This window comes from Taurulus bubalis, assembly GCF_910589615.1.
Source record: "Taurulus bubalis genome assembly, chromosome: 10".
Classification (NCBI taxonomy): Eukaryota; Metazoa; Chordata; class Actinopteri; order Perciformes; family Cottidae; genus Taurulus; species Taurulus bubalis.
Window position 1 is genome coordinate 14,888,333 of NC_136598.1, and position 12,819 is coordinate 14,901,151.

Consider the following 12,819-nt stretch of genomic DNA (forward strand, 5'->3'; position numbering starts at 1 on the left):
GTTATAAATCACAGAGGCACAACTAACTATGACAATATTCAGTAGCTCTATACTCTGGCAGGTATTTATCTGATAATAAGTGCAGGACACTCTTTAACCTGCTGTATTTGAGAAAACACAGCAGATGCCTGGCACGAAGGTAAAAAAAAAGAACGTGAGGAGGGAAAGAGGAGAAAAATCAGCACGTTTTCTGTTGATACACAGGGGCGGTCGGTTGGCCAGATTCCCATGGCTGTCTGGGAGTAATGATACCTTCATAGTAGCATAGACGAGCTTGTGGACTCCATGCCTTTTACTGTCATCGAAGTTCCATCGTGTTTGGTTAATATCTAAAAAGAGCAGAGAACATGTTCAATCTTACTCAACATGGAAATATTCATTTGCTAAATGACCAGTGGCATATTGCAGATTGCTAAATGAAACAATATACAACTTCAACACAATCTAATTCACATAAACAACTATGTCCTTCAGAATTATTATAACTCAGGAACCCAAATTCATATACATGCAAATGCCATACAATTTAGATTGCTATAATGTTAATTGTATATGAGTTGCAGTGCCCGAGGGGGGACAGTGTTGTAATTGCATTTACACAAAATTGTCATATTTTATATTTAACTACTGTACACGGAATGGAGAGAGAACGAACAGGGGGGACTAGTGATCAGGTGACATTTCCAAAAATGGCAAGTGAATGAGCAAGATGAGACACACAGGGTGTTGAGAGTCACATGTAAAATACCGTGTCACTGATAACAGCTTTTATTCGGTAACAGGAGCAGCTGGGTTGTCCTTCTGCTCAGAAGGAATGGCTAGGTAGTCTGTCCTGCAGGCAGATTGGTATAAAAACAGAGTGTCGAAGACCTGGTGGTAGGACACTTTATATTACCATATACCACAAAATAGTGCTGATTAGGGTTTGAACAGCGGTGTAACATGACACTATTCCCTTATGTGTGTGGACCTTCTGTGCGTTCATATTTGTCCCGTACTCATGATGTCACAGCAATGAACACCCCAAGAGGAAAGAGTTTTTAAAAGATAAAACCCATCACTGACAATGTGGGCAGTGGGGAGCTATCATCAGAAAGAACCAACAACCTCATACAGTATTTCAGAGTATTTTTTCATATTGTTAAAAAACACAATACCTGTGCCTAATTGATAGAGCTGCACAGAAACTGTGTAAACAAAGTCAAATTCATAACAGTGGAAATATTTGTGTGACTCTGTCAGCATATTTAAAACAAGAGCCTCATTGTATGTGTTTCACAGATTATCTGCTGCGTTCCATCTTTCGCTTCAGTAAGATGACTAATATGATCTGAGCAGTGGTGGGCTGTCAGGCCCTTATAAGCCTTCACTGCTGGCCTAAACAGAATCACAAAGTTATAGCTATTTTATAATTGAATTGTTTTTAACAAATACACTATATGTATTATAAGTATTTTTCCCTATTAGCTTATTTTCTTATTGCACAGCTCCTGTCTTCCTCTGTTGCTCTGCCTGCAGTCTTCAGCCTGCAGCAGTGCAGCTTGTTTTAAGAAGAGCTTTCATCCAATCAGATTTTTTTATCTCCTGTGTCTCTATGTCAGCAAAGCAGTTTAAGCAGGCCTTTGCAAATTAAAGTACACAGAGAGTGGACGTTGTGGTTGATGGTCATGGTCTTCAACAAATCAGATCTTTAGTTTGACAAGCTGGGCGGATTCTTTTTACCTGCAGGGCCTGCAAAATGGCGTGAACGTATATGATTGTCAGTGGCCCAACGTGACAATTAACATGCACTGTGATTGGTCAGTGGGGCACGAAGCTACTAGAAACTAGAACCCAAAGGCTACCTTGCTGGTGGATTTACTGATGACTTTCTGGTGTATTTACTGATGGCGCCTTTCGCACAGAGGATTACGGGCATGTGGTGAGTGAAATGCTGGTTGTGTTACTTTTTTTTTTTTTTTTACATCTGCAGTTGTATTTAATCATACACAGCGCTGTTGTTGCTGCTGGTCGAGCCGGGACTGGGGCCGCACCTCTCCCCTCCAGAGTGCAGCAGCTGCTGGAGATGTCTTGTGTGTGTGCAGTGTTTTAGTTTTGTTGGATTGTTTTGTTATTACTAAATGTGACTAGTTGTTTAGTGGTTATTTGGACAACATGCATTGTTGTTGACCCGACGGGTTTGGGCTGGTCAAGTCGGACAACCAGGATGCACAACATCGCGAGGCGAGCGCTGCGTAATGGAGCTGTTTAACATCTGATAGAGTCTGACGGTGATCTTCCTGTCTGAACTTACGCTAGAGCTTCATGTGTTTACACAAAACAAATAATAACCGGTAGCTGTGGCGTCATAATGAGGTGAATAGGTTTTTCAGCTTTAGAGACGGCATTGAATCCGCAGGGAGAAAATGCACGGCCCGCCACTGGATCTGAGCCACTAATGCATCACAAAATGTAACCTTAAAACGTTTTGGTCGCCTACATATCCATTAAGCCTGAGTAGCTAAGAAGCCTACCACAACACAGCCTCTTAAAGAGGGTGTATATTCTTACTGTGAGATGTGTTGTCATACGGGTCAATAACGGCCACAACTCTTTCCACTGCAGGAACTGATTAAGTTTAGAGTTATGCACATTTGATCACTTGATGGTTTAAATTGTGCACTCCTGATTTAAACATTGATCAATAAACTTTCTTAAATGCTGAGGGCTGATTTATACTTAAAAAATAACATAAGTCGACGGCCCTCTCATGGCTTAAATGTGCCACTAAATGTTGCATCTGCACCTGTCATGGCTTTTATTTACCAATGTAAAATGTATTTAATGTGGATTTACTTCAATCTACAAATAAAACTAGATGCCTGCTGAGTTCTAGAGCTGGTTCATTCATTGGGGCTGAAAAAAAGATCAGTTTTGATTAATTGATTTGATAATTTTATTGATTGATATCTATAAAATGTCCAAAATACTGAAACATGCTGACCACAATTTCCAAAAACACAAAGTGATGTGTATATCATATCTTTTGGCTTATCAACAACTACAAACTTGAACATATTCATTTATAACTATCATATTTGTACATTTTATTTTTTGTCAATTTGTTTCAATTTGTTTGATAATGCTTTACTTTACAGGTCTGCAACTTACAGTTTCCGAATTATTCCCAAAGACTTTACGATAGAGGTCTTTTATTTTCTCTATTTTTAGTACCAGTGTTCGGTTAATTATTTTGAATTAATTTCAATTAATTAACTAATCTAGCTTAGACTAACAAGGTGAGTATTCAGTTAAAAATAAATGGACAATGAAGTCTTAAATAAAAAATGAAAAATACACAGTTCTTCTTGGGAGAACTGATAGGATATTACAGTACTGTAAAAATTAGAGTTCCTTGACATTGTTTCTCTATTTAAAACTACAACAACTGGATAAGCACATGTGCTCTGTGATTCTTCTGTTCGGGACATAAATTGCCTGTTCAAAAGTTGTTAACCCGGATTGACTGGCCTCATCAGCACCAAGCCAACCCAGAGGGAGCTGACTATACAGGCACATTTGAGTCTTTGTCAGTGCTTACAAAGTGCTGCAGAAAAAGGATTTCTGATGGAGCCGCAAATCCACGATTGATGTAAAAAGGCTGTTCAGAAAAAAGAGCAGTCAGCAGTGCTTAGAATTATTCAAGCCCGTCAGGTAGTCTAAGTGAAAAGACAGATTGCTGTTGCAGGAGGTGACAAACTGATGCAGTGTAGACTCAAATAACTCTCTGTCTGTTTGTCTGTCTCCCTTTGCAGACCTGTTTATAAATTACTAGTTATTAGTATGTAATAACCAGACACTCAGGCATACACACTTATTTGGCAGACACTGTCTTGGTGACTCATAATATGAATCCCCTGCATTGCTGTTGCACTCTGGAAATGGGTTTGCGTTCCAACTCCCTGCTTTCCTTCGTACCCAGACTCACACTTATCTGTGTTTACATCCATACTTTGGTGTCTGTGTGAGACTCACGCTGTGTCCTGTTCCTGCTCATCTGACTTGGAAATCTTCCTGTAGCAGTAGACCATCTCTACTAGCAGCCATAAGGTCAAGCACACCAGCAGCACATACATCATGATCTCAGAGTAGAGAGCTGCAGGATCTCCAATGGCTGTGGAGCAAAAACAATAGCAAGGAGCATGTATTATTCAGAACGCATCCTATGAATGTCTCTGTGTTGAATATAGCAGTGGAGACTCTCTTTATTCACTATGTTTAAGAAGGTGTTAAGCTTGTTTATGTATGTACAACACTGCTGACAGTGAACTATCTGTCATTATAGGGAAGGCAATATTTCTGTGGTAACAGTCCAACTCAATAGGTGCAATAGTATTACAATGCATCTGAACTTTGAGGAAAGCCAGGTCAAGTGTGCATCCTGTTCGAAGACGTTAAAAATGGTGACCGAACTATGTTGCATACAGAACATTATGGCCACACCTGTAGTACAATGATGATAGAGCCTAGGGAGTTAAAGGTGGCTTGTGGAGTTTTCTTGTTAACAAAAGCTGTGTTGGCATTCAGTGTTTCTTCCCAGAATACATTATGCGTATCCTGAAGGTCTACCAGATATGTTCATTTTCTTCAAAAGAAAACAGTTTTCAATGTTCAATTTGTTTTGTAAATGTGGTAAATTGTGCATTGATTACATCCAACCTTTTCTTATTTGCTGCTTTTGTTGCTGCATTGCAACATTTGTTGACATTCAGCCAACAACTGTCCATTGGTAGAGTAAAGTGAAACAAATGGGAGGGTGCATGTGCGTCCAATATGTAATTCCATGGCACAAACAAAATGAGGGGCCTAAAACAATGCTCCATAGGGCTGCTAGTTGTCAAGAACTCCACAGGGTACCTTTTAATAATAAAATATGATATATATGCAAAGTCATAGTGGTTCTCAGGGCATTATTATAGGTCATACATGTAAGACTTATTCAATTATAACTCATTAAGTAATATCTTTACATGAGATAGGTTTGCATTCTTTCAAATCTGTCTTGGAAAGATACTCTGATGCCCTTATGAACATTAAAGCAGAGCTTTCAGTGTAAGTGATGGTGAACAAAATTGTCCGTTTAAGTTAATATGAGGCATCAGCATGTGTGAGTTCATACTAGGCAGGTACCTGGCAAAGTTACATACATTTTTGTACAGAATTCACTATTTGTGTTTCCACAGAGTTTTGGAAACAGAAATTGAAATTTCAAACTAAAAAGAAGAAGGCTGAATTATGTTTTTTGTTTTAGCACTGTGGATTGTGCCCATCACTTACATGGAAATGTATTAGAAGTTTATTTTTTTTAATGGCTGGAATGAAAATGAGTGAGCAAAATGTACCCCTAACTTGGACATTGTTTTAACTATCCTTTAATATCTTTCATTTCTGGACCATTATGAGCCACTGTGAACCACTGTGCCAGTGAGTGTGTACCAAATTCCAGAAAACCTGCTGACCAGACATTTAACAGCTTTCACTGATTTGATTCTGCAGTCTCTGTGAATAGAGGCTATTAGTGTAATGTAATCCCTTAGATGGGAATGCACAGATATGCTTGGCGGGAAACTAATCCATTCTGCTACTATGGACAGCATTACCGTAACATGATTCCCAGCTGTAATGTACAGTATACACTGGCTGGTGGCTTGTATGAAATTTGGTCCCACATGTATGAAATGTGAAGGAGAGGCTGTTGAATATGTGTAAAAGATCAAACTGTGGTATATTTTGGATAGTTGCACTTCGGAGGAAAATCTGATCCAATTTTCACTCTTCTTTTTCCAGATAAAAAAACAACACTGGGATACAGCTTGCCTGGCCTGTCTTTAAATGCCTCTGACAGTGAACTATCTATACCACGTGCAAGCAGTTTAATATAATTTAAAGTTGAAGACCTTTTAAAAAAGTAGTCCCAAATATACATGTTGTATATTCGATCAAGGTGGAAAATGACACATTCAGCAAGCCAAGCAATCGGGAAGCAGAATACATTACCCCTTATAATAGATAGCAAAGTAGTGGTTTGAATTAAGCCCTTCAATGACCACAGAAGAAAGCTTTGATGAACAATAAAGGCAGACAAAACAAGAGATATAGTTATTCCTCCTCAGTACAGTGGCAACAAAGGGGAGAGAAGGGATGTGGTGTTGTTAGTGCCCTCACACTGATGCTTCATTTAGTGAAAACGTTGAAAGAGAAAGTTGGAAATACATAATAACATGCAAACCCCACTTAAAGCAGTCAGATAAACAGTTTATGCAACATCGAATGATGGGCATACCGCACAAAGAGAACAGTACTCAGAAGTCAACACGGCATAGACTTGTATTTGTACCAGGAGGGATTGTTAATTAACACGCCTGAGCTGAACCTTGACAACATGTTCTGTGTGCAGCTGTATCCTCCTCCTCCTCCTCCTCCTCTTCCTCCTCCTCCTCCTCCTCTTCCTCCTCCTCATACGAAGTGATCAGTTATGCTGCCCTGCATCTAAAAAAGCCAAGGTTTTGGATTAAATGTATCTCAGTTCTGAGAACATTAGTTAACATAAATCCGTTCTTATGATATTGAAAAACCATGCAGAAAAAGATAAATTAGATATTTAAGACATTCTGCTGCACAGCCACTCCTGTGGAGACCAATTCTACCTTTTGGAGAGCTTTAATAAAGGCTAAATATGAATAATACATTTATTCAGGGCTGTAAAAGTGTTTCTTGCAATGGTTTAAATAGAGTGGGGGCGAAAGGTTTAAAGCTTCTACAAGTAACTTAACTTTTGTATTGATTACCTGTGGACGAAAGCAGAAGTGTTTCCGAGCAACAGTTTCCATTAGAAAATTCTTACTGTCTGCTTCGCTCAATCCTGGTCCTGGCTCTCCCATATACCTCCCTTCTCTCTAGCAGGCCCAGCAATACGGCCTGAACCTCCAGCAGCGTGGTGTCGCAATCTGGCCTAATGGCACCGATAACAAACGTTACGAATAACTATATAGAAATAGCCAATATTCTCGGTGATGCTCTCATTTACTTATGAAGGTCATACAGAGACAACAGATTTAGACTTGTTAGTAACCATATAAGAGGTCTGAGCAAAAATTTCAAGTGTAATATCCGAGTTGTTGATCTCTTGGGACCAATGTCTATTTTTGGTAACCTCACAGGGGAAGGCCAATGAAACACAAGTCTGCGGTCTGAATAACAACATGTGTAGATCTGGATTGACCTTGCAAAACTGATTTGTCTCCACACAGAATCATAGCTGGACTTAACACTGAGCTGTAGAAACCAAGCATTTTGCTGAATATGAGCACGGAAAAAGAACAGGGCAAAATGAAATAGAAAAAAGTGGGAAACTATTAGCCGCACCTTCCGCTTTCACCTTCAGCTTGATTTCCTTGGTGATGAAGGCTGAGTGTTTGAAGTATGCATCAAACTCAAACTCGCGAGAGACAATGCACTCATATATGCCACTGTCATTATAGGTGACGTTGATGATTCGAATGGAGAGATCTTGCAAGTCCTGGCTCCCATTCCAGACCAGGCGCCCCTTAAATGGTCCGTCCACCTCAACTGGGGTGTTAACATCATACTCGAATATCTAGGAGAGAGCAAAGACAAGCAGGCATGTATTAAATATATCGACTCCCAAACATACTAGTATGAACACATACAACATGTCACATCATACATAATAGTGTAGCTGGGACCTACACGAATTGTGTTAGCTGCAAGGTCATCTTCTTCGTTTGGCTTGTAGTACCAATTCACACGTGTCTTTGATTTGATCTCATCCCTCTTCATACAATAAATGCAGGTCAACTTCATGGATTTCCCCAGGACTGCATCAGTCGCCGACGGGACATCGACGCACACTGGCCGGCTCAGGTTGACTGCAGGAGCATGGAAATGTCAGCAAAGTAGCCTAAAGAAAGCTCAGTTCAAATGTTTAAAGTCCCCCCACAGTTTTGCTTATTATTGTTACTTTGTGTTTGACCTTCACGTTGGAGAGTGATCTATGTGCAGAGTTTAACACTCAAGGCTCTTTTCACTTTCATCTGTTGAAAGTGTATTTGTGCTCATCTTAAATGTGAGTTTAGGATGTAAAGGTGCAAGGTGAGCAGGACTAGTTTAGAAGCCAGTCCTGGTCCAGTGTGCAAAATAAGCAGAAACAAACTGACTGAGAATAGACTTTACATTAAAGGACGAGACATCATGTAAAAACGTTTGAAATTACTAGAATTACCACTTTGTGGTTGTATGCCTCCACCAACCAGTCAGGTTGAATATTTTCATGTGGATTTGGATATTTCAGTGAAGGTTAACTAATACATGTACTTTCTTGTTTACAAGTTAAATATTTTTTTGATGAAAAACCTATATTGGACATTGGTGCATTTTTCTAACTCTTAGATTTAGTTTATCAGTAATTGCATATAAACAATATACTCTAGTAGTATTTTAGAGAGCTTTTCAATACTCACTCAAACCAAACAGGTTGCTTCAGAGTATGCTCATTGTAAAAGCAAGAGGATTTCAAAGTAAATGTGCTGAAAGGTGGAGCTATAAGTCATCTTCTACAAATTCTATGGAAGGATTACATTTTGTTGTGCAGGCCTGAGGACATTGTTAGGCTTCATTAATGACCGTGGGAATACAACCATGCACACGACTGTGATAGATGTATTAAAAAAACTCATGGTCCAGTCTTTCTTATTGAGTTCATCAGCCCTTGCACTCGGCGCTTACGTAGAGCCAGATACAAAACTAAGCAAGCGTTAAAAAGACACAAATTCAATTATACAGCTCCATGAGCACTGGAGAGTCTTGAGTCACAATACGGATAGCAAATGCAAGATCATCCAGGCCAGTAAACACTAATGACGGCCTCTGCACATTAGTATAGCTGGCAGAAGGAGGAATAAATGGAGGGAGGGAGAGAGTGTTGGATGGAGGGACTGTGGGTAGTGTAGGAGGACAGCAAATTATTGTGGACAAGCAGGAAGAAGAGAAAGAAATGATTGATGAATAAATGCATTGCAAGAGATGGAATAATTAGACGAAGCCAGGAAGTGGATGATAACTTGGAGGGAAAGAATTAAGAGGATTACAAACATTTCTTGTGAAGTGAGGCAGTATTCTCAGTGAGTTTGCCACATGGATGTCTGTGTGTGTTGCTGTGTTGGGTCCAGTGTTCTTATATAACCCCAAGTCCCCCAGGGCAGACAGTGACAACATCAATTCCATCTCATCTTTTTTCTCTTTTTTTTGCTCAGGGCTCATACAAACGCATGGAAATAGGACAGAGAAACAGGCAGACTGATAGTGAGTAAAATATAAAAAGGGAAATAACTAAAGCCGGGTGTCCTCTGTTGAATGGATTGATTGATTTTTGCTTAAATGATCACAAAACTGAGTGGTGTTGCGCTCTGCAGGGGCCAGGGGAGCTGCTCTGAAAGTGGGTTTTGAGTTCACAGAGAGTTGAGTTTACAAGCCATAAATAAAGCACGTGGTTACTCATCTATGCATCTATGTAACTGAAAGGTTGCAATAAGACATGCAACATTCACAATAAAAAAAGATACATGTTGTACAGTTATACTTACCAACAAAAATCAAAAGTATCAAAGTTTGCAGATGAACTCTGGTTTGAGTTACCATATTAGGCTCTTTCTGGAGCTGCTGGCAGACACTGTCCCCTCCAGCTGTTGCTTTCAGGAGAAACCCTTAAGTTGTTTTCACACAAGGCCAGGAGTAAGATAACAGGAGTTGTTGAGATGACTTCAGGACCACGGACAGCGCCTCTCCTCGGTCGATGACCGCGCAGGTAACTTCCCTCTTCGCGAGTGGAAATCCACGACAGATTTCAAACGACAAGAGTTGCACAAACGAGGCTGTGAAATCCCTACGTGCTCATTTCAATTGGACTCTTCCAATAACCTCCTGTCTCGCCATTCAGCATCTATCTAGAAAGCACTAACTTCATTATTCGCTCCACTCGGTGACATAAACAAGCCCACGAAGACCGAGTCCTCCTTCTGCTGCTTTCATTCAGTCCAGATCCATCCAGAAACATAGGGGAAGAAGAAAAAAAGAAATCAAGCGAAGAGGAAGAACCTGTGGATTCTCAAAAGCCGATGTAGTACTGTTGCAAGATCTCGAGTCTTGTTTACACAAACAGCAAAATAAATGATAGCAGTTCTCTCGTTTCACTTCTCAAAGAATAACTCCATTGATTGTTTGAAGAATATTTTCCTCAATTAAGGATGACGTATAACATTTCCCAGCCGCGACTGACTGCTTTTGTTTTTGCAGCAGTCAATGAGCGCTGGCAGAGCAGAGGCTTTGATACGCATGCGTGAGTCGCTCCCTCCTACACTACAACGTGCACGTCCATATTACTGCCATTTGCGTCGGCCTAACCAGCTCATCATGCACGCCTGTTTGCGTTTTCTTTTTTGACTGAAGAAACAAAACACAGCATGTCATTGCATCATGTGAAAACGAAAGCAAATCAGTTCTATTAAAGCTGAAGAAAAACAACTGGCTTCGTCATCTGTAGAAGCCTACTGTGGTTTAGCAGTTGCTAGCAGAGCTCTTTCATTTCATTCAGGACATTTCACAGACATCAGTAACGTGCATTAGTGCTGCTTCCCAATAGGACCAGTGTTCAGGATACAGTGGGTTGAAGGTTTTCAGTGATCTATACTAGTGTAGCCTCAGGTCTATAATGTGGCTTAAGGTTTACAAAGCGCACATGCTGTGCACAATCGGATGCATCTGCTCTATCCACACATAAAGGCATAACATCATAACATACTTGCAACGATTCATAATCTGATTTAGTGTTTTGAAATCATTTGAATGATAAGCACATACATAGACTGATCTCCACATGTGACTCACTGCTGCCATGAAGCTGATAAAATACTGTGCAAGACAGGATGCACTAATCAAATGATTTTCTATCCTCTGGAGTTTAGCCTTAAAAGGGCTCGACCTATTCTGTGATACTCCGTCTATATTTAGGTACAGACTCATGACCTCGATTCAGCAACAGTTGCCTTTCCTTTAATAATTAAAGGAATAAACAATAACAAACAAAGCTGTGAATAATAATAATTGTAATAAATGATGTTACAATAAGTCACTGATTCAGGTAAAAGCACATCAAACCCGTATTGATGCACACCATGCCAACAAAACCTGCACCAGAAGAGGGTTGAAGTGACCGCTGAACAGAGTAATTAAATCAAACATGTTGGTCTCTCGCTGAAAGCTAAAGGGATTTGACTCTCTTGTAAAATTGGAATGATGTGATGAGGATGCAATGCAATTGCCAATAAACTGAATCCACAGGCTACATTTTATTTTTCCGGTCTTTCTCTTTTACCAGAACTAAATCAAATATAAATATCAATATTTATTTCCCAACTTTTTCTTGTGGAAAATGCATCTTGCTCTATTACCGATCTATATCAAAAGACATGTGAATAGGCCCTGTTTTTTTTGTTTTTATCTTTCTGATTATGCGATGATAACATATTAATCTATTCGATTTTTTCCCCAGAAACAAGGATACCGCATTCTCAGGCCTGAAAAAGAAACAATAATCTCACTGTAGCATCAACATATTTAATCTCGCTGCGATTGTATCTGGAGTAATGAGAGGATTATTCAGATTATATCTGTTTTAAATATCTGTTTTGTATCTATCTGTAAACATCAAGATGAGTATGATACCCTTCTGTAAATCGATTGTAGTTATTATTTACATGTATCGTTTTTTAAATTATTTTTCGTATTTGTTTTCCTCCTCTTTAATAATAGTAATTATAATAAAAAGCTATAGATTGGTATGCTGCTCGCTCATGTACAATATGTGTATGTAGGCATCTGTATATCTGTGTATATATATATGCATGTATGTGGTACATTTATGTTTAGATATGTACTCACTATTTGATAAATCATTAGAACTATTATAACAGTTTATATTGTTTTAGTCTGTGCCTTGTTTTCAGAGGTCGTATGTCAGGGACTGATCTATTGTTAGAAATATAAAAATAAATTAGAAAGTTCCTTAAGAAAAAGATGAGCTTGAAGACAAGCTGCGTTAGAGCTTTAAAATGCTGATAGCTCATAACGAGTGAGTCAACAGTTTTTTTTGCAGTAATTGTTTGTAATTGTTAATGTTGGAGCAGATTTTAATGTAAAAAGAGCAGCAAGCTGAGTGCACTCTTGTGTTGCTCTCAGCATCAGCAGTGGGGCGGCGCTCTGAGAAGTAGACTAAATATGGCAGGCGAGGATAAACCACATCCTGCAGATAAAGAAACCATAGCAACAGTAATGCAGTACCGTGCTTAGTGACAGTACCGTGCTTAGTGACAGACCACAGACCGAGGAAGACAACAGGAAGTCTCAAACACAGCTCAATTTTATTTTTTGACATATCAACAAAAATACAAATAAATCATGTGCTTTAACTCTGAAAGTGTTTTTCTGTGTTCAGGTCTAACCCCTTCCACAGCATATGATTAATACAGCACTTTTGAGTATTTTAGGGTACATTTATCCCCAGAGGGTGCACCAACTCCAAAACTGGAGAGCAATAACCAGCAGTTTACATTAGGGAGTGATTCATTTAAATGACTGGGTATACATAAGTAGGTTAGAGAGAGTATGTGTTGGCTCACGTATGTACGTATACGTGTGTGTGTGTGTGTGTGTGTGTGTGTGTGTGTGTGTATGCGTGCATGGGTGCGTGTGTGTGTGCGTGTGTGT

General features: G+C 39.4%; 1 protein-coding gene across 1 annotated transcript; it reads right to left on the bottom strand.

Moving 5' to 3' along the window:
- Positions 1–768: 768 nt before the first annotated feature.
- Positions 769–9,696, bottom strand: scn3b (sodium channel, voltage-gated, type III, beta; the record flags this gene model as incomplete). Its single annotated transcript, XM_079225451.1, has 5 exons — positions 769–832; positions 4,015–4,153; positions 7,405–7,636; positions 7,750–7,928; positions 9,642–9,696. The coding sequence occupies 5 exons, from the start codon at positions 9,694–9,696 to the stop codon at positions 769–771; spliced, it is 669 nt and encodes a 222-aa protein (XP_079081577.1).
- Between the last annotated feature and the right edge of the window lie 3,123 nt (positions 9,697–12,819).